The sequence below is a fragment of the Kogia breviceps genome, chromosome 3 (genome assembly GCF_026419965.1).
Source record: "Kogia breviceps isolate mKogBre1 chromosome 3, mKogBre1 haplotype 1, whole genome shotgun sequence".
Classification (NCBI taxonomy): domain Eukaryota; kingdom Metazoa; phylum Chordata; class Mammalia; order Artiodactyla; family Physeteridae; genus Kogia; species Kogia breviceps.
This window is the reverse complement of record NC_081312.1, coordinates 11,000,141-11,020,337: the sequence shown is the minus strand read 5'-3', so window position 1 is coordinate 11,020,337 and position 20,197 is coordinate 11,000,141. Positions and strand designations below refer to the sequence as shown.

The 20,197-nt window shown below is 40.0% G+C and overlaps 1 protein-coding gene across 18 annotated transcripts in view; it reads left to right on the top strand.

Moving 5' to 3' along the window:
* The window catches only part of UNC79 (unc-79 homolog, NALCN channel complex subunit), a 258,599-nt gene that overhangs the window by 182,916 nt on the left and 55,486 nt on the right, over positions 1-20,197 (top strand). For 15 of the 18 annotated variants that reach the window (XM_067027851.1, XM_067027844.1, XM_067027849.1 and 12 more), the window contains 5 exons: positions 6,981-7,088; positions 10,480-10,596; positions 13,198-13,281; positions 16,652-16,754; positions 19,319-19,459. In XM_067027851.1, the coding sequence (XP_066883952.1) occupies positions 6,981-7,088; positions 10,480-10,596; positions 13,198-13,281; positions 16,652-16,754; positions 19,319-19,459 (553 nt within the window). The remainder of the gene's footprint in view (positions 1-6,980; positions 7,089-10,479; positions 10,597-13,197; positions 13,282-16,651; positions 16,755-19,318; positions 19,460-20,197) is intronic. The other 3 variants (XM_067027853.1, XM_067027848.1, XM_067027843.1) reach the window with 1 other exon arrangement.

Sequence of the window (20,197 nt, the reverse complement as noted above, 5' to 3'; positions counted from 1 at the left end):
AACCTAGACTCTAATCCATGGTCACCAGTTGATGGTGAAGTTGTTAATAGTACGAGCACTTCCTGCCTCAAATGCCATTTCTTGTGTTTCCTCGGAGGCACTGTTTCCAAGAAAGATTAACCTGAAAAAGTGACAAGCTGATAGTCACCTCATCCTAAAACACAGTTCTCTGCTCTGTTATCATAATACTGATCAGAATGTTTCTTCATTTCTCAGCCCATATTTAAAAACAAAAACAAAAAAGAATGTGAATCTCTAGAAAAAATGGGATTGGCCAGGGATGATTATTTTAGTAGATTCGTAGGCTACAGGACACTGAGCACTGGCAAAAATCTTGGGGACCTCTAGTAGAATCCCTCATTTCCTATAAGAGGACACTGACACTCTGTGGAGGTGATGTGCTCTGCCCCAGGTCACACAGCACTTCTCCCTCTACTCCATAACAAAAGCAACTCCTAAGAGAACAGGCTCAGCCCTTTTATTTGCCCCGGGCATTTCCTGAGCTTTCCAGTTGTTCTCTACCTCAGAGGACAGAGCTGTGTACCTCCAAGGGGCTCTGCAAAAACTTGTCAAATGAACGTTAATGTGTTTGGAAAAGGTCGTGCTCCAGCCAGGCAGGGGGAAGAAAAAGATTCTCATAATAACAAGAAAGTGTAAGAAGATTTCTAGGGAAACTGGGACACCTTTTTATTATTTGGAGCCAAGAAAATTGTTGCATATAGATGGAGCGAAGCACTGACCTAGAAACTATAGAGGTCTATAGGTGGGTATATAAGAAACCATATGAGGCCTGTAGGGTGGGTATATAAGAAACTATATGAGGTCAATAGGGTGGGTATATATGATATATAGGTTGCATATAGGTTGTGGTATGTATGTTTGTGTGTATGTGTTGCCTTCTTTATTCAACCTTATGTCAGGTTGTTCCCCAGGCTACCAGGGAGGAGATTGGTATTATATTAATATATTTGTTACCAGAGCAAGAAGGAAAGTATCTGACAATTAAGATGATATGTATTTAAAATCTTTATAATATAGGTTATACTGTCATAATCATTTTATATCTGCGTAGTGTCCCACCTGCCACAGACATGCAGGGCTACCCTTCCTTTCCGGGTGTTGGAAGGAGGACCATGTGCTCAGAGTAAGACTCAGGCTTCCCCAGACCTTCTTGCCTCTATCAGTGGTAGTCAAGACTCACAGCCTTGCCATTGCTAATTGCCTTGAGTCTACCAAGTCTAGTGGCATTGTGTACTTTGCTTCTGTTCATGTCAGTCCCTGCAAGAAGCCCCATATCACCCTTCATCTCTCTCATTCTAATTTCCATAAGGCGTTGCACATCTCCTGTCCAGATCCTTTCTCCCACCTTATCTCAATTCCTGAAACTTTTCCTCCATCAGAAATTCATGATCCTTCATGTGCTCTGTTTCCTTTCCCTTCTTAGTCTAATGGAAACCCAGCTCTTCCCTGAGGAAGAGTGTCCTTGGACTAGGGCCAGGGTGTAGGCATCTTCCTTGCTCATCATTTCCCCCTTCAGACCATTCCCACCTTGTCTTTAAAAACACCCAGCTCTGAATCTCACATTACTTACCCTGACTTTCTCATTTATTGACAGTTTTAATTCCAGGCTCTTTTTACTCCTTCCTAAACTATTCCTGTCTTAATTCTTGTTGATTTCAGTATTAATACACATAGTACAGTGTCTTAGTACAGTGTTTTCTGACACTCTGGCTTCTCAGTTCCTTGAATTCGTCTTCCCCAGAGACTTTTATTTTTTCATCTTCCACCCTCACTCAGTTACTTATTCCTATGGTCATATCACAGAACTTGTTATTATCAATAACTGCAGCCTGTCCATGGTGTCAGTCCAATGTCTCCCATTCTCTGATCACCATTTCCTCTCTCTCTGGACAGCACTTTATTGATCTTATTGCCTCTCACTGTTCCTCCCCTTCTATATGTCTCTTCCCTTCTCAAATCAATCATTACAATCCCTCTTGCCTACATCATTCCTGACCTCTGCTTTTTCAGACTTGCCTGGCTAAACACAACCCTCATCAAATCTGCCTTTCCATCTACCAACACCTGCACCTATCAGATGAGTGTGACTGGAGAAAAAAACGCATAACCATATTGACTGGTCTTATTTTAAATTCATGACCATGAACCTCAACTGGGTCCTTAAAGCCACGTGGCATCACACCGTATTTCCCTGGTCCACTCATGTTTCCACTCTCCTGATTATTTCATAGCTACTTTTCTTTCCAAACTTTCAGTATCTCTTCCTATTTGACATAATCTGAAGAGATTTCCACATCCTCCTACCCCTTCCTCTGCCTCCCTTCCATCAACTGCACCCATACACCTGGCCTTCCTAGCTGGGGCTGCAAGTGAACTGTGTTTTGGTCTGAAGTCAGCCTTTCCACATGTGGACATGATTCCATCTCTCTTACTTACTAAAGGCTATACGCCCAGAAATCTCCCCTCTTGCTCCTCCCTTAGTTTTTTCTAAGGTATTTTTGACTTGAATATACAAACATCATCTTATTTCTCTCTTTTAAAAAGAACTCTTGATCCTAATTCTCCCCATTATTATCCCATTTGCTTCTTCCCTTTTAGCAAAAAGTCCCCCCTTTTTATTGAAGTATAATTGACATACAATATTATATTAATTGTAGGTGTACAACATAGCAATTCAGTGTTTATATGCATTACAAAATAATCACCATGATAAGTCTAGTTACCATCTATCACCATTGAAAACTACTACAGTATTGTTGACTATATTCCCTATTCTGTGTGTCACATCCCCATGACTCATTTTATATAACTGGAAGTTTGTGCCTCTTAATCCTCTTCACCTATTTTGTCCATCCCTCCATCCCCCGTCTCTCTGGCAACCACCAGTTTGTTCTCTGTATCTATGAATCTGTTTCTGTTTTGCTTGTTCACTTGTTTTGTTTTTAAGAATCCACATATAGGGCTTCCCTGGTGGCGCAGTGGTTGAGAATCCGCCTGCCGATGCAGGGGACACGGGTTCGTGCCCCGGTCCGGGAAGATCCCACGTGCCGCGGAGCGGCTGGGCCCGTGAGCCATGGCCGCTGAGCCTGCGCATCCGGAGCCTGTGCCCCGCAACGGGAGAGGCCACGACAGTGAGAAGCCTGTGTACCGCAAAAAAAAAAAAAAAAAAAAAAGAAAAGAATCCACATATAGGGGAAATCATAGAGTATTTGTTTTTCTCTGTCTGGCTTACTTTACTTAGCGTAATACCCTCTAGGTTTTAGCAAAACGTTTTAAGGAGTTATCTGTACTGTCACTATTCCCAATTTTCTCCCATACTGTTCTTTCTAAAAGGTACTCATCATTCCTATGAGGCTTCCAGAGTTCACCCAAACTTCACTTGTCAAGGTCACCAGTGGCCTCCACTGCTAAATCCAATGGTCAGCTCTTAGATATTACCTTCCGACTCAATAGTTCACAGAGTTGATCACCCCCACGTCACTTGGCTTCTGGGATACACATTCTCTTGGCTTTCTGCATGTTCAGCGGTCACTCCTTCTCAGATCTCTTTTTTTGGTTCCTCCTTAACTCCCTAATGAGGGAGTGCCCCGGGGTTTCTGTCCTTGGTCCTTTCCTCAGGTCTGTCTGCACTCAGTGTGTTGGTGAGCTCATCTACTCTTGTAGTTTTACGTACTGTCTGTATACGGAGGCAACTCTCTTAGGTACCTACTGCTGGAATAATGCTGTGCAACAAATAAACATACAAATATCAGCAACATAGAACAATACGCATTTATTCAATTCAAGGGCTATAGGTTATCTGCAGATCAGCTAATCTAGGCTGGACTGGGTGGCCAGCCTCCTCCTGGGACCCATGAAACCTGGAAATATTTTTCTTAGGGTGATGGAAGAGGCACAAGAGAGCAAGCCCCGTTGCACAGGAGCTTTGCAAGCCTTTGGTCATGTTATGCCTGCAAACATTCCGTGAGCCAAAGCAAATCACCTGGCTGGAGCCAAAGTCAAGAGGGGAAATACACTCTTGCCTCTTTTGTGGGAGGAACTTTTAAGTTACATGGCAACGGTCACTGATTCAGGGAGGAGTGAAGAATGGGGGCCTCATCTGCCAAAAATTGCATGGGACATACTCATACTAAAAATGTTCTGTTGTTTATCCCCAATTAAATTTTAACTGGGTGTCCTCTTTTATCTGGCCACCTTAATCTACCTTCAAAATCTACCCCTTCTCACCATCTCCCCTGCTTCCAGCCTGGTCTGAGCCATTAACATCTTTCTTGTGGCTCAACTGCGATAGCCTGCTAACTGGGCTCCTGCCTTTTACCCATATTGCCTTCCTATCTTCCCAAGGCAGCAGCCACCGTGATCCTTTAAAACATGAGATTATACCATTACTCCGCTTAAAACCCTCCATTGGCTCCCATTTCTTTCATAGTAAGAAAAAAGTCAAGTCCTTTAAATTCCTAAAATGCTTTACGTGGTCCTGATTCTCATTAGTTCTCTGACTTCATTTTTTTTTTTTTTTTTTTTTTTTTTTTTTGGTATGCGGGCCTCTCACTGTTGTGGCCTCTCCCATTGTGGAGCACAGGCTCCGGATGTGCAGGCTCAGCGGCCATGGCTCACGCTCCGCGGCATGTGGGATCTTCCCGGACCGGGACACAAACCCGTGTCCCCTGCATCGGCAGGCGGACTCTCAATCACTGCGCCACCAGGGAAGCCCTCTGACTTCATTTTGCATGGTTCTCTCCACATTTCTTCTATTCAGCCACAGTGGCCTCCTGCCATTTTTTTGAACACTCCTTACATTTTCTTACCTTGGGGCCTTTGCACCTGCTCGTTCCTCAGCCGGAAACTGTCTTCTCCAGATACCTGCCTGGCTCCCTCTCTCATTTCTTTTAATTCTCTGTTCAAACATCAGGCTCCCCATGAGGCCTGGACCACACCCCACCTTTCCACCCCTACTTGGCATCTTAGAATCACTTTCTCTTCTCTGTTTCTCTTCTATAAAGAATTATTCTTCTAATATATAATAATTTATTTACTTTTATGTTTGTTAATTATTGTCTGTCTGTCCCCAGTGTTCTCTCAAAGGCAAGAAGTTTTCTCTGGTTTGTTCTTTGATTGTATCCCAAGTACCTAGTAGAGTGGTGGCAAATATTTGATGAATGAATGAATCAATAACATGACATTTTCTTTACACCAGTATAAAAAATTGAATGGAAAATTTTTAAGCTGTGTATAGCTGTATTCAAATATTTGTTGTCTTAAACTATATACAAATGGAAGGCTTCATAAAATGATTTAGGACTGAGCAAAAATTGCCTGGCTTAAAGAATCTTGGTACACTAATGATTACTAATAACTATCTTACAGTTAATGACGTTTCTTTAAAATTAAAGATACCGAGGATTTTAATAAGCGTATCGAGACTCTGAAAGTCTCAATAATCTGTTAAAGAATTCTTGCCTTTAAGCTTTCTTGTTCTACGTTATCAGTGGGATTATTATGCCAGAGTGGCAGCAAATGTAAAACAGAAGCAGATAAGGGTAAGACAGGTAATTATGCATGTTTTAAACTTGTGGTTTGTGGAGAATACCTAAGAGAAAAGCAATAGCTTAATCACTAAGGAATTTTAAATGGGTAGTTATTTTTATGCTTTATTTGGAGAGTTTGGGAAACATTGTAACAGTTATACTTTTTTACCAAGAAAGTATTTATCTGGCAAATGTATCTATTCAGAAAGCCCTCTGAGAACCAAAAATAGATGTTCCAAAATCAGTGCTTAAAAGCTTTTCTCCTCAGCCCTCACCTAGGATCTATTTTACTTTTATTTCTGACAGTTTAATAAGTTTAATGATCACCCAATAGTAGAGTAGCATCTGCATACTTGTATTGTATGTATGTGTGAATGTATGGTGACTTGCTCTGTGGCAAGAAAAACAATTGATAACCTGAAAAGGAGGAGACAGATATCATGAAGCTTAAGAACTTGAAGCCATTTAGGGTGGACATGCTGTAATCATGGAAGCCCATAGTGGTAATTCCAGGCTGCTCATTGAGTTCAATATACAGTGAGTGTTGCTTAAGAAGTCAAGGAAGTTTATAAAAAAGTTTTAGGGGTTTGTCATGATAAACCACTAAACTTTTCAAAAAGCTTTAAAGGATAATCTTTACCTAGAATAATGTGGAACAGCTTGTTTCCCATTATTCGTAGATTAAAAAGACAATATTATATGCAGAAAATATTTTACCTTAGATGCATTTGTCAACAGCGGAAGCAAATGATACAAGTCTTTCTTGCTCAACTAATAAAACCGAAAATCTGAGTTATTGGTAAGTAATTATTCCAAGTTAGATACAGTCCCTGCTCTGAAATTACTTATGATTTAGCAAAGGTTGTAGACTGGTAAACAGACAATTACATCATGGCGTGTTCATTTTGGTACAGGTTAGGACAGGGTGCTCTGGGATTGCATAAGAGGGTCACATGATTCCCTTTTTTGTTTGAGTCTGGGGGTGGGGGTCCTGGATGCCTTTCTGGAAGAGGAATTGTCTATATAAATTGAGATGTAAGTGATGAGTAGGAAATTGCCAGACAAAGGGGGAGTGGTGGAATGATATAGGTGGATCAACTGTAGGTGTCTTTGGGTTTTGTATGAAAAGAAATTCATTTCTGGAAAGGTGCAAGGATATGTGATCTGAGCATGCCGAGCTCTAGCTTTGTAATTGTGCTGTCGTTAATCTCTGAGAGGCATAGCAACACATTGCAGTGTGTAATGTGGAAGCAACTCCCACGGAACTTTGAAACCAGTGTGTATGTGATTCCATTAAAGTAGTTAGTAGGGCCAGAAAGTATATAATGATTTGAATGGGAGAGTTGGGCAAGAGGGGAAAATATATGAAAAAGGTTCTTGAACTTGCTTTTAATCAATGTCCTGAGTTTTAAATAATATTTCTGTTTGTAGATCCTGCTACTAAAAGACTTTCAACTTTGGAAATGCCACGAGAGTCCTCATCTGCCCCTACATTAGAAGCGGGTGTGCCAGAAACAAGTAGCCATTCTTCAATATCAAGTAAGTTTTCCTTTGGTGATCATTTCACCTGTACATTGATTTGGAACATTATCTGCTGCATTGTTTTCAATTTTCACACTCTTGGTATTGTTTTGTTCTCTCTTTTTTTTAACGTTGTGTTAGCTTCCTAGGTAACACTCTGTTGTGTGTTCTCAGAGACCCTGAGACATAGGCCCACTTTTGTCAGCATCTCAAGTGTTGGATAAATCAGTACAGTTACTGATAGGCCAAGAATCCTAATTTGTTAAGGTATAATCACTGGATAATTCAATAAAATAAGTATTACGTATGACTAGCCGAAACATAAAACATGGAACTGGTTTGGGGACAAGTGAAAAACATTGCCTGTGACAGAATTTTACAGGAAACACCTTTGTTTAATTTGAATCACCTACATCATTGACAAAATTTTTATCTAAGTTATCATCAAATAAATGTATCAGCTCTATCATGATCCCAAAGTTATTATTGAATGTAGCACTTTTGGATCAGAAAACTAAAATGGCATGAAATATTACTGGATCTACTGGAGGCAACTCTTCAGTATTTTGAAACTGCCTCGTTTGTTGGGTCCTATATTTTGCCCATGAGGAGTTTGAGTTCCACTGAGGTGAGAAGAAGGGTGTCCACGTGGCTCAGTGGAGTCAGTTAAAGGACTTTAGCGCGGGAAATTCTCAGTAGGAATCGGAGATACAAACAGTGGTGCAACTCCTGCAACCCTTGTCATCTGTGCTGGTATATTTTGTGTTCCATGTGGCCACTGCCTCAAGGGCTAGTGAATTTTCCTTTGACAGTCTTTTGAAATAAACATGATCCTGAAAACCAGATAAAGGTCTTAACTTAAATGCTGGACTGGTAGTATGGAACAACATCATCATCTTCATCATTCATTTATTCATGCTTTCATTCATTCAGCAACTATTAATTAAGTGTCTGCTGAGTGCCAGGCACGGTGCTTGGTACTGGTGATCAAAGGTGAATAAATAAGACACCCCTTGTTCTCCAGGCATTTACAGACATAATAGTAATAACTGCTACCAATTATCTGACACCATGTTCCAGGCACTGTGCTAAGTGGTTTACACACATTGCTATCTTATTAAATCCTCGCATCAGCACTGCATGGCAGATATTACTGACCCAGTTTTATAGACTAAGAAACAGAGGTTCAGAGAGGCTAAGTGACTTGCCTGCAGTCATATGGCTATTAAGGGATAGAGACAGGGATTGATGCTAGGTCTGTTTGATTTTTCAAGTCCATGGTGTTTTTTAGTATACCACACTGCCTTAGAATAATTCAATTTCAGTTATAATAGAGATTACGGAAATTCTAAGAAAGCATTTTCAAGTAACAGTTATTTGCCCTTTGGGCAGCAAAGAAGAACGCCTCATTCTGAGTCTAATTGTTCTTCTTTTATCACAAAAAAATCTGTTTTATAACATGAAAAAAATGCCCATTTTTAAGTCCACATACTAAAATCATGAAAGTGTATCTTCTCCTCCTAAATTGCATGAGTCATCTGAAAAAAGTGAATTATAGTTAGAATTCCAAGTTGGATATAATTTGAGATAGGATGACTTAAGTCAGTTTGGCTTCAGTGCTAGTTACATGCATCATAAAATAAATGTGTCAATGAATCATGATCCTGAAGTCATGACTGAATCTATAGCCCTTTTGGATTCAACATAGTACATCATTAAATTTCCACCTTCCTCCTTCTCTCCATATAAAGCATGTATTGGATAGCTCTTGGTGGTGTGTTCTGAGAGACATAATGCCAGGTGCTTTACACACTGAGCTAAACATTAAGGGACTTTACTCTCAGGGAATTCTTCTGTCTTTAAAAAAATACTGAGGATTGGAGAAATTAATCAATCACTAGAGGTTTTTAACCCTTCTTTGATTTTGTCTGATAGATGGGGCTAATTTTTAAATGTGTTGGATCTTCTAAAAGATTTCTGCTTTTGAATTTTACTTGAAATTTGTTAAATTTTCTAAAAGATTTCTGCCTTTGAATTTTACCTGGAGCAGCACTTTCAAGTGAATCATGAAATTGCAAAATTTACCAATCAACCACAAGAATCAGATTTTTCATTAGTTTGCATAGTCATTTCCATGAATTCAGTTAACATGGACTCCAAGACACAAGAATTCTCATCACACCCCTCTTTTTTGCTCAGTTTATCAGCTGATTATTTTGTAGCTAAACATGCCATGACCACCATGAATCAAACAGCATGCTAATTACATTAAAAATAATGTCATAATTGATTTCGCATCACACCAAGTTGCTGCCCTGGTACCATGATTGTGAAACCTGTGTTTAACATGTAAGGCTTTCTAGGGCCATAAAGACATCTCGGTTTCTACCATCCCCTTCTAGACCATGTATTTCAGAGCTTCAGTTTCTGAAATTGTCCTTATAAGAGAGTGAATGACCACAAGTTCTCAAATATCCAGTTGTTTGGGATCATGTATAAAAGGCCTGTTAGCGATGCTGTTCCTTTCTCACTGGGCTGGTGGCGGGGATTGGTGGGACCACTTGAGGAGGAATAGGAGGGTAGGAGGCAGGTTGCTTTCTCACTCAGCAGTCTATTGTCAGAAGTGCTTTTCACTGTTTTTCCGGTTTGGAGATGCTTATGTACGTGACTTATCAATCATGGGATATTTGTCAATGCCGAATTGCAAGATAAAAATGTTACCACTATTTTTTTTAAAAACAAAGATGTGTACTAGAATATACTTGTGGAATGTTATTCAATTCACAGTTTTCCAACAATAGGCAGAGGCTCATACAGAGATTGAAAACAGCATTGACTTTGGAGTCAACATGTTTTGGTTTTACGACCACCTCATTTGCTGGTTGGTTCCAAGTAACGTAATTTCATTTGCTTCAATTTCTCTCTAAAAATTGGGGTTGATATGTGTCATCCTACCCCAAAATATGCATGTACACAAACACACACACATGCACGGGGGTCTCAGAGGGATATAATGGAGACTGAAACTATGTACGTATGCACAGCTCCATTAAAGAAAGTTAAGCTATAAATTCAAAGCAGTAGTATCTGTCTTGAATCCTTTTGGGAACAAGGCAGAGTATATAAATTAAAAAGTAAATGAAAATATCATACTGTTGTAACTGGGGTAAATATTTACAGGCTACAGATAAGTGCTCATAGGCACTGTTTCTTTCTTTATCGAGTGAAGACAGGCACCAGAAATAGCATAGTGCCTTAGTTTTTCATCTGGACAGGAGCATACAACTTACTAAACAATGACGAATAGCCAATGAAGGTTCAATTAAGATTCTGTATGGATGTGTAGAGCCTTTGTGTGCTGTGCAAATTTATTCCCCCTAGTAATTATCTCCTAATTTCCTCCATATAGCTCAGTATAGGCAGATGAAAAGGGGATCCCTGGGAGCTCTGACAATGAGCCAGTTAATGAAGCGACAGCTGGAACATCAGTCTAGCGCCCCCCATAACATCAGCAACTGGGACACTGGTGGGTCAAGCTTTTTCTTCTTGTTTTACCTCTCAGATTAGCAAATGCCACTTTCTCTGTGTCCCCTCTGCTTCCCTGTGAAGGAATAGATTTTTTTCTCATATTCTGTGGTTCAAACAATTTTTTTAACCTAAGGTAATTAATAAGTCTATTTAAACTTTCCAAGTGTTCTAGAGCCACCGGTTCTTCCATCTCGGCTGGTCCAACTCTTTTGTTTATTTGTTTGCTTGTTTTCCTCTAAGACCCAGATTCCAGATGTTAGGCTATCTCTTTGGGGGTTAAATGATATAAATGCATAAAGGAGGGAATGGAACTATGATTTCATGGTTCAAATTAGAAAACAAAACAAAACACCAGATTATCAATATTCTCTGTTTTATAAACTTTGAATTATCAAAAATAAGGGACTATTGGTAGTAATAATAACAGTAATAACAAATGTCAGCTTAGTGACGTCATGATCTGCCGGTAGGTCTGGGAATATGAGCTCTGTGTTTTAGTCAGCAGGGTCACCAGGTTGCAGCCGCACACCCTCATGCTCATACGATGGAACTGCCTCTAACCTCAATTTTAAAGTAAGAATTGACCGCCATGACATGTCTATTTTAAACATGATCACTCTGCATTTTCTAAACTTTGTTACCACGTTCTGCACACGTACTACTTTCTCAAGCCAGTAGTACTGCCGCAATTCTGCTCTTTTGAGTGCCTGCCTTTTCTTTTTTTCCTTTTTAATTAAATGGGTCATTTGATTACAAGATTATATATGTGAAAGCTTTTTGCAAGATGCATGCACTTTGAAAATGTCAGGGTTTACTACTGTGATATGCTCTGGGGGCCAACACTTGGATAGGACTATTTTTGTATCTTGGTTAGTATACTTTCTGGCTACAGTTATATGAAATTATTTTAATAGCCTTCTTTATGACCAGGAATTACAATGTCCACAAAACCAAAATATTGAGATACTGTTAATTTTTCATAACCATAATATTTACATATATTTTGACTTATTTTCCCCACTGTTCTTCAAAAAAAAAAAAATAGAGAGCTAGTCTAGATAAATCCTACACACCATACCCAATCCTATATTTAACAGATAATTTCAACTCTCCTGGCCTTTGTTAAGGTTCTTAACATTTTAAAGGTTTAGTGTTTTGTCTTCTTTTTAGTGATAAGTGGTAGTGAATAATGAAATGGCCAAAAGCCAACGGGCAAGGGAGACAAGGAGAAAGGCATTGAATAACCAGCCTTGAGAGTTTACTGGGTTTGGGTGAAGCTTTTTTGTTCACACCAAAGAGGACTTTGTTCCTCTCTTTACTGAGCTCATGCTATGTAAAACTGAGAATGGAAGCTTTTGTTAGGTTCATTCTCTGATAATTAAATGCCCATCTTTCGTTAGGTTGACCTGAAGATTATTTTACCATGCTGCTGTTCTCTGTAGCAAGCTCAGCCTAAGCTATCCATTTTAGATTCTAACTACAATTACAACTTAGCTTGATTGACTCTGTAGAGTTATAAAAAGGCAAATAGATCTCAATTTCTAATCCAAATTTTAATCTAAAAAAAAAAAAAATCCACAGGATGCCAAATAACCCATTTAAATGAATTTTTCACTTTTCAACCAAACCTCAGCCTTGTTCATGTCACTCTGGTTTATCATCTAATACTTACCATTTACATGCTGTCTGAATTTCTTTCATCTGAGTTTTCCTGGGCTTGTTTTCCATCCTCCAAGTTGGTTCGCTAGTCGCCAAGTACTACTAGAGCTTCATCTCAATATTCTTTTTTTTAATTAGTGTCATAAAAATTCTCCCCAAATCCAAGACCAGAGAGAGTCGGTGAGCGTGGAGATTTTCGTTAGGTGGCATATGTCACTTTATACCACATACGTTGATTCAGTGACTTGCTAGTCTCCAAAAGAACAAATCTGGTCATGCAGACACACGGAGAAAGGCAGCCTAAATTATGAGTCATGATCGACTCACCTCAGCACGCACCTGCTTGCTCAGAGAATCTCACCTGCCTCTTCTCCACCCATGCGTATCTGATGGCTCGCTTCTTTGCCTCATCTGTCACGTGAGAAAAATGTTCCTGAAGCACGACTCCTCCATTTGCCCCTGTCCCCTCATTCCTGTTCTGCAGCCCTCAGTCAAATGCCTGTCATTTCCTTGCTACCAGTTCCACATGTTTTCTGTACGATCTATCTGGTCATTGCCACAAATGATCACTTACGTATTGATTGATTTGCATAAAACATGTCTTTCATGGCTGTGACATTAGCCTTTCATTTTTTTCATTTCATATCAAGAGATTGGGGATTTGAGCTTTTGTGGGGGAGGGATTAGAGAATCTGGACTCTTGGGGATGGTTTTAGATACTCTCCTGCTTTCAGCTGCATCTCATACACCTGAATGGCAGGTTTGTAGTGAAACCCCAAGCAACCCTTCCCTAAAATCTAGGATGTTTCCTGTAAAGGTTAATAATCAACAGTAACAATCACCAAAAAATGGTCCCAAGAGATTATTGGTTAAATTCTTTGTATTGTGAATTGTGCACGATTGACCGCAAGGAAGACTGAAATGTTCTATTTATCCACAGAACAGATACAGCCTGGAAAACGCCAGTGTAATGTGCCAACGTGCCTAAACCCTGACCTGGAGGGACAGCCACTGCGAATGAGAGGTGAGCTGAGTCGCAGAATCTCAGACTGAAAGGGGGAAAGAAACCGTATATGTCAATCATCTAGTCACCCAGCAGGTGCTGAAATCTCTTCTTCAGCAGCTCCATGAAGTGGATCCAACCTTTGATCAAACGCTTCCAGGACCTGGGAATGTACGACATCTCATCTTTGAACATGACTGACAAAAATTTCCTCCTTATAGTGAATTTTTAACCTCTGGGGCCACACAAAGCAAGTCTAGACTCTCTCACGTAATTTTTAGATATTTGAAGAAAGGCACCAGTTGCTTATTTCCTCAGGCTTTTCTAGACCACACATCCCCGGGTCATTTGGTATTCCTCCTAATATGTATCAGTTTTCCATATCATCCTGTATCTACTTCTCTGAACATGGCCCAGCTTATCTATGTTCCTTCTAGATTATTGAGATCATAGATGAATAGCTTCTTTTCAACTATCCGGAACTGAACAAAATATACACTTGACTTTATGATGATCATAGGAGCAAGCTGAGAATAAATCTATGCTAAGATAATCAGAATATGTATTTCTAAAATTCATCTTATGTCTAGTTAATCATTACTTTTGTTCTTTTGTTTGTTTGTTTGTTCTTTAATTTAGAAGGCAGGTTAACCTATTATCTGTGACAACCGAAAAGCAGAAATGAATTATGACCACATCTCTTAGCTAGTCCCATAAATCAAGCAAACCTATTTTCCTGGACTGTATCGCTTCTGATTTTCCTTAGGAATGAGGAGACAGTTATCTCCAGCTTTGGCTAACACTTATTTGGCATTGAGTAGCGGTTTTATCCCCTGTATCCAATGAGATGAGACTCTTCTCATTTATGGGCTTAGGAAAAGCTTTTATGAGCAGAAGTCAGGGTGGTTGAACAAACTCTGGTGCTTGTTCATGATCTAGTGACTCAGTCAATAGAAGCAAAAGTGGAATGAGGTCATGGGAACAAAGAAAGTCTCTTTCATGGTAAACTGAAGAGTCCACTGATATAGCTAGGGGACTGATGTGTGCATTTACGCTTTGAGACAGACCAGCACCTGTATACTTTCTCCAAGACTCCCGAAGAAGCTTTTGTCAAAATCTCCAGCTATGAAGTTGGGCTTTGGAGGAGGTCCCCTCTTTATTCAAGTTTCTAAGAACGTTCTGTGCCTGTTCCTAATTCCATATACAGTGCACTTTGGGTATTCAGTAGGGGAACGAGTAGGGGTGGCACCAGAAGTGTTGCCCTAGATAATGGGAGATAATGGGACTGCCCTTAATACTGCAGACTTAGTTGTGACTCAGCTATAGCACAAGGTGGCTGAGGTCAATGGCTTCCTTTTTGCATTGCCCACCTTCTCCTTGTATATTACTCTTTGCTCCCTTATCATAAGCAGTATTTAGAAATCCATTGATTCAGCTAATGTTGCCATGAGGTGGCCAATGTCTCATAACTTAACCTATCTGCTTTTATAAATGACTGTCATAAATATTGCCTTGTACATTCTGTGTTGTCATGTGGAAAAACAAATTCATGATGCTATTGTCAAAAATATCTGTTCCTTGGCATTTGTATTAGGTAAGGATTGGCTTGAAACCACCCAAATGACTTGGATTCCCACTCTTTTCTTGACTAGAATTGTGATTTCTATGTATGCAATAGTAATTGGCAAGCCTCTTCTGAAAGCCTTGACTCAGAGTTGTTGGTTTTTAAAAAAATCAGTTGCTTATGTTTCTAGTAAGACTGTATATACATATCACCATGTATCTTGTGGGCTGAGTTTCCACTTTTAGCACAGGCATTTTGGCATCTGGCGGATGTGGTGTGTCAATGTTCAAGAAATGTGGAGTACTGGAGTTGAACTTTCTGTGTTTTGGTTTCTTGAAGCCACTTCATGCAGTTTACTTTACTGTTTTAATAATCAGTCATGTCTTCTTTTATCTTGGCCCAGTTCTTGCCTTTTCTATTATTAATCGATTTATACTTTTGCTTGTAATAAATATGTTGCTTCCTTTCAAAGCATCATCTTTATGAAACAGCTGGAGATCTTTGTTAATAATATAATTGGAAAGAGTGTGATCTCAGAGATAGCTGATAAATATAGTAGCAAAATTTGGATTCCCATGTGGGATCTTCAGAAGTGACATCAAGATATTTTCAGATAATTTCCTTTGCTGTTTGGGTCTGAAGGTCTCCTTATAAACAGATTTTGTAGCCTTTGATCAGATAAGGGAGTCTGTATAGTATGGAAGCATCAAAGGCTTTGATACCTTGTTTTTTCTCCCTCAGATTGAAATACTTTGCCCACTTGGTGAGGTTTCTAAAATTTTTTTGAAAATTTGATTTTGATTCCTTTAGAAACCAATTCGCTGAATCATTATCTTTCTCCTATTTAAGGAAAGACCAGACAGTTTTGTTTTGTTTTTCAGCACAAAAGTTAGCAGTTCCTTAATGAAAAACAGATTCTTTAATGACCATTGGGTTTTTCTGGCTTCTTTCCTGTTTGAAGAACTCAGAGTCTCAGTTATTACTTTGTAGAACGTGGTATTATTCTGAGTTGTCACTTTGGGATTCTTCTTGGAGTGCCTTATTTCCATAGTTCCTGGAGAATCTGTCCAGCGCTGGTGGTTTTCTTAATGGAGAACAGTCTCCTGGATCTCCAGATTTACTCATCACTAGAACACTAGATTCTTGCCTCAGATTTCTCTGAAGGCATCAAAACCCAAAGTATTAATCTCTGTGATATCGATCGGCTGAAGTCACCAGATGGTTCATTCAGAAAAACTTCATATTTCATTCATAAAGATTTCAGTTTGAAAAATGAAGTCTTTTGCTTTGGGGCTTATATTAATTTACAAAGTAGAAAACTGTCCTGATATTTCTTAGCTCAAACTTCTCCCCTTGCTTAGGTGTGTAGAGATCTAGGATCTGATTCCCTTTCCAAATTAGCAACATTTTAGTGTTGGCATGCATTTGTGATTTTATGTAGTATTGTATGAGCGGCTTCCATTTATGCCTAGTAATTAAGGGTTGTAACTCATTTAAGGATACCCTTGAATAGCTCCCCCCCACACACTTTTTTTCCTCTCTGTTTTAGTACCCTGTTGGCACACCTGAACTCTTTCTGATTTTTTCTCAGAGTCAAGAGGCAAAATGAACCATAGGAGTCTAGCTCTTAAAATGATATAAACCAGAACAAACCAGTCTTTCTTGAATTCATTTCACTCTTGACGGTTTTTCACAATGGAATTGGGCTGTCCCTGTTATATCCCTGTGAATGTGATCTTTGGAGGATTTATAAGAGGAGAATGGGGCTTTTCCTGGCCCCCAGACACACATATTTATTCACCAGTTGTTTCTTTGCTGCTTAACCAGGTGCCACGAAATCCAGCCTGCTGTCAGCACCCAGTATTGTGAGTATGTTTGTACCAGCACCCGAAGAATTCACAGACGAGCAGCCGACGGTGATGACAGACAAGTAAGCTCACAGTTATTTTCTTCACTGTTTACAGAATTTGAGAAGTTGCTCACCATGGTTGTGAGAAAATATCAGAGGAGGAATGCTATGCTTTTAAGTCATAATTTGTTCTTCAAATGGCTGTAGCCATAAGTGTTGGTAAGCATTTGTTACTTTAGAAATGCAGTATTGTATGGGCAGCTTTCATCTATGCCAAGGCATTTTTCTTTTTTAATTTGGATGAATGCAAATAATGTCCACCTACTGATTATTCCTAGCAATAATTTCACACAAATAAAATCTCTCATCCAGAAGCTTCAAATTGTTAAGAGTGGGACTAAGTTTGAGACATGATCCAGCTGGTAGACTTCATTCTCTGAATCTCAGATTGGTTATGTTGCCTCTCTGTTTGTCAGCCTTCAATACCCCCAGATTTCTTATGGGATAAAGTCAAATGCTTTAGCTTATTGTAAAAGGCCCTTTAGGTTGTGAAGGTATGGACTTAACCACTCCTCACCAGGAACTCCTTCCCTAGCCCCCCTCACCTTCTCCAGAGCATGCCTGATGTGTTCTCTCTGTGATCTCATAGGTGCCCTTCACTCTGTACTTTCTCTGCCTGGTGAACTCCTATTCATGCATCAAGACCCAGCCTGAGACCAAGATTCCCTGATTTCACGAGGCAGAATGCATCATGCCATTCTCCAAGTTTCCATAGTATTTGATACGTCTCTCTATTCTACCACTTATCACGCTGGTTTTTAATCGTTAGGTGTTTATACACACATGTTCTGTAATAGATTGTGAGTTCCTTAGGGACTAGTACCCTTTCTTCTGTACTTTATACTCTGAGCTCCCTACACATTGCCTGGCACATAAATGCTGTTCAGTGAATATGATAAAGAATAAGACTTGTACGATTTCAAGTTTGGAGAGGTCCCTTGGGCCGGGGAGGCTTCCTGGTAGAGGTGACCACGTGAGAAATTGAGTAGGCTTGTGATAAAAGGAGAGGAGGGTGAGGTGGAAGGGGCTGGTAGGAGGATCCATGCAGCTGGCCACAGCTGGCCATCATTACTGAAGAAGTGAAAGGCCTGTCTTGAACAGCTCCTTACCATGTCCACATGGGGAGCACCTAGTTGCTTGTGGAGGGCTCTTCTTAGCTCTTTCTTTGGTATAATTTTCTCGTTTTGTGTCCCCCTCCAAGTCGCAATATTTCCTACTTGTCTTCCCGGTTGCCTTTGTGTGTACTCTACTTATCTTCGTTTTTAGTTACAAGTGTGAATCCTGTATTTTTTTAAAAAGTCAGTTTGTAAGGAGTGATATATATGTATATCAGGAAGTTTGTAAGGAGTGATATATATGTATATCAGGAAGTTTGTAAGGAGTGATATATATGTATATCAGGAAGTTTGTAAGGAGTGATATATATGTATATCAGGATGTTTTCAGATGGAAAGGTCACAGTAGCCATTTCAGCTCTGCCTCCCTTGCTTTTCCCGTCGCCCTGTAGAGCTGTTCAGTGGCCACTGAGAAGAAGAGCTCCGCTTTGGTTGAGATGACGTCAGTTGAACCCACATTAGATACTACAAAGAGCAATAAGCTGGAAGTTCCTTAAGAGCAGGGACCATTTTGTTTTTACAGACTGCACTCTCAGTAGGCGTGGGGAGTTCATAAACTGACCTGAGTGACGGGTAGAGAAGAGACTTGATCCAGACTCCTTAGGCTTTCTACAGGGGTCTATTGACTAGACTATTCTGTCTCTCACCCACAAATAGGATTTTAAAATTTTTATTCATTTTTGTTTTATTTCTTTTTTCAATAGATCTTTATGGAGTATAATTGCTTCATAATGCTGTGTTAGTTTCTGTTGTACACCAAAGTGAATCAGCCATATGCGCACATATATCTCCGTATCCCCTCCCTCTTGCGTCTCCCTCCTACCCTCCGTAACCCACCGCTCTAGGTCATCGCAAAGCACGGAGCTGATCTCCCGGTGCTATGCTGCTGCTTCCCACTAGCTATCTGTTTTACATTCGGTAGCGTATATATGTCGATGCTACTGTCACTTCTCCCCAGCTTTCCATCCCTGCCCCCGTGTCCTCAAGTACATTCTGTATGTCTATGTCTTTATTAATAGGATGTTTTTAAATCTGAAAGATTGGGAAGGCTTCCATTTGTGTCTAGACATTTTTCACTTTTAATTTCAACAAATGCAAAAAATATCTAGTTAGTGACTGACTATCCCCAGCAGTAATTTCACATGCAGAAAATCTTTCAACCAGAAGCTTCCAACTCTTAGTCCAGTTGGCTCTCATTGTAAAAGGGAGCACTAATTCGTGTAGAGGCCAGATAGTAATGAGTTGAAAGACCATTTTCAGTGATCAGCGGAACCTTCCTGATCTCGGGTGTGTGTGCTATTGCTGTGTCTAAGGTGACGGTGGTGCTGGAGTTTTCTATTTATTGTTAGAATGAGACTGCTGGCCTCCTTTTGGGGACTTTTCCAAGACTCACCAAACATGGCTGCATGTACTTACACCTTGCAACCACTGTGGGCTTTCATGGAAAGCATTCCTCTGTTTTCTTTGCAGATGCCACGACTGTGGGGCCATTCTTGAAGAGTATGATGAGGAAACCCTCGGGCTGGCCATTGTGGTCCTCTCCACATTCATTCACTTAAGCCCAGACTTGGCGGCCCCGTTGTTGCTGGATATCATGCAGTCTGTGGGAAGGTGAATGTCAGCTTCTGTTTTGTTTGGTAGGAAGGAGCCTTACTCAATCTGTATCCTTAAATTAAAAACTGACAGTTCAAAAGTGAAACATTTTGTAACCTTACAGATGCTTGATATTTGTGGGATCAACTCAGACCAATTTCACAAACTGAATGTACCAAACTTTTGGATGAATTCTACAGCCGTGCAGGGTCATGAGTCACAACGTCAGAGTGGAGCTAGAGGAAACTGCACTAAGAAAACTCTACTGTTTGGTGTTCCCTATTAAATACTCTGTGAGCCAATGTATGTTACAGTGCTCAGAAGTGTGCATAATTCACACTAAACACTTTGTAACTTTTAGATATTATTATTATCTCTCTTTACCTGTTTTTTTTAAAAAAATATTTATTTATTTGGTTGCACCGGGTCTTTGTTGCTGCAGGCAACCTCCTTAGTTGTGGCATGCAAACTCTTAGTTGCGGCATGCATGTGGAATCTAGTTTCCCGACCAGGGATCGAACCCAGGCCCCCTGCATTTGGAGCGTGGAGTCCTAACCACTGCACCACCAGGGAAGTCCTTCTCTTTACCTGTTTTAAGATGGGTTCTCTAGGCACTTTGTAATCTTAGGGTGGCTCACGTAATTATGCAACTTGCGGCATTGTCATGTGAAGGGATAAATGGAAGTATAGTAGTTTTATACTTCTGACTCAGAAAAAGGAAACATGCACACATTTTGGGAACAGAGCCTTCAGCCT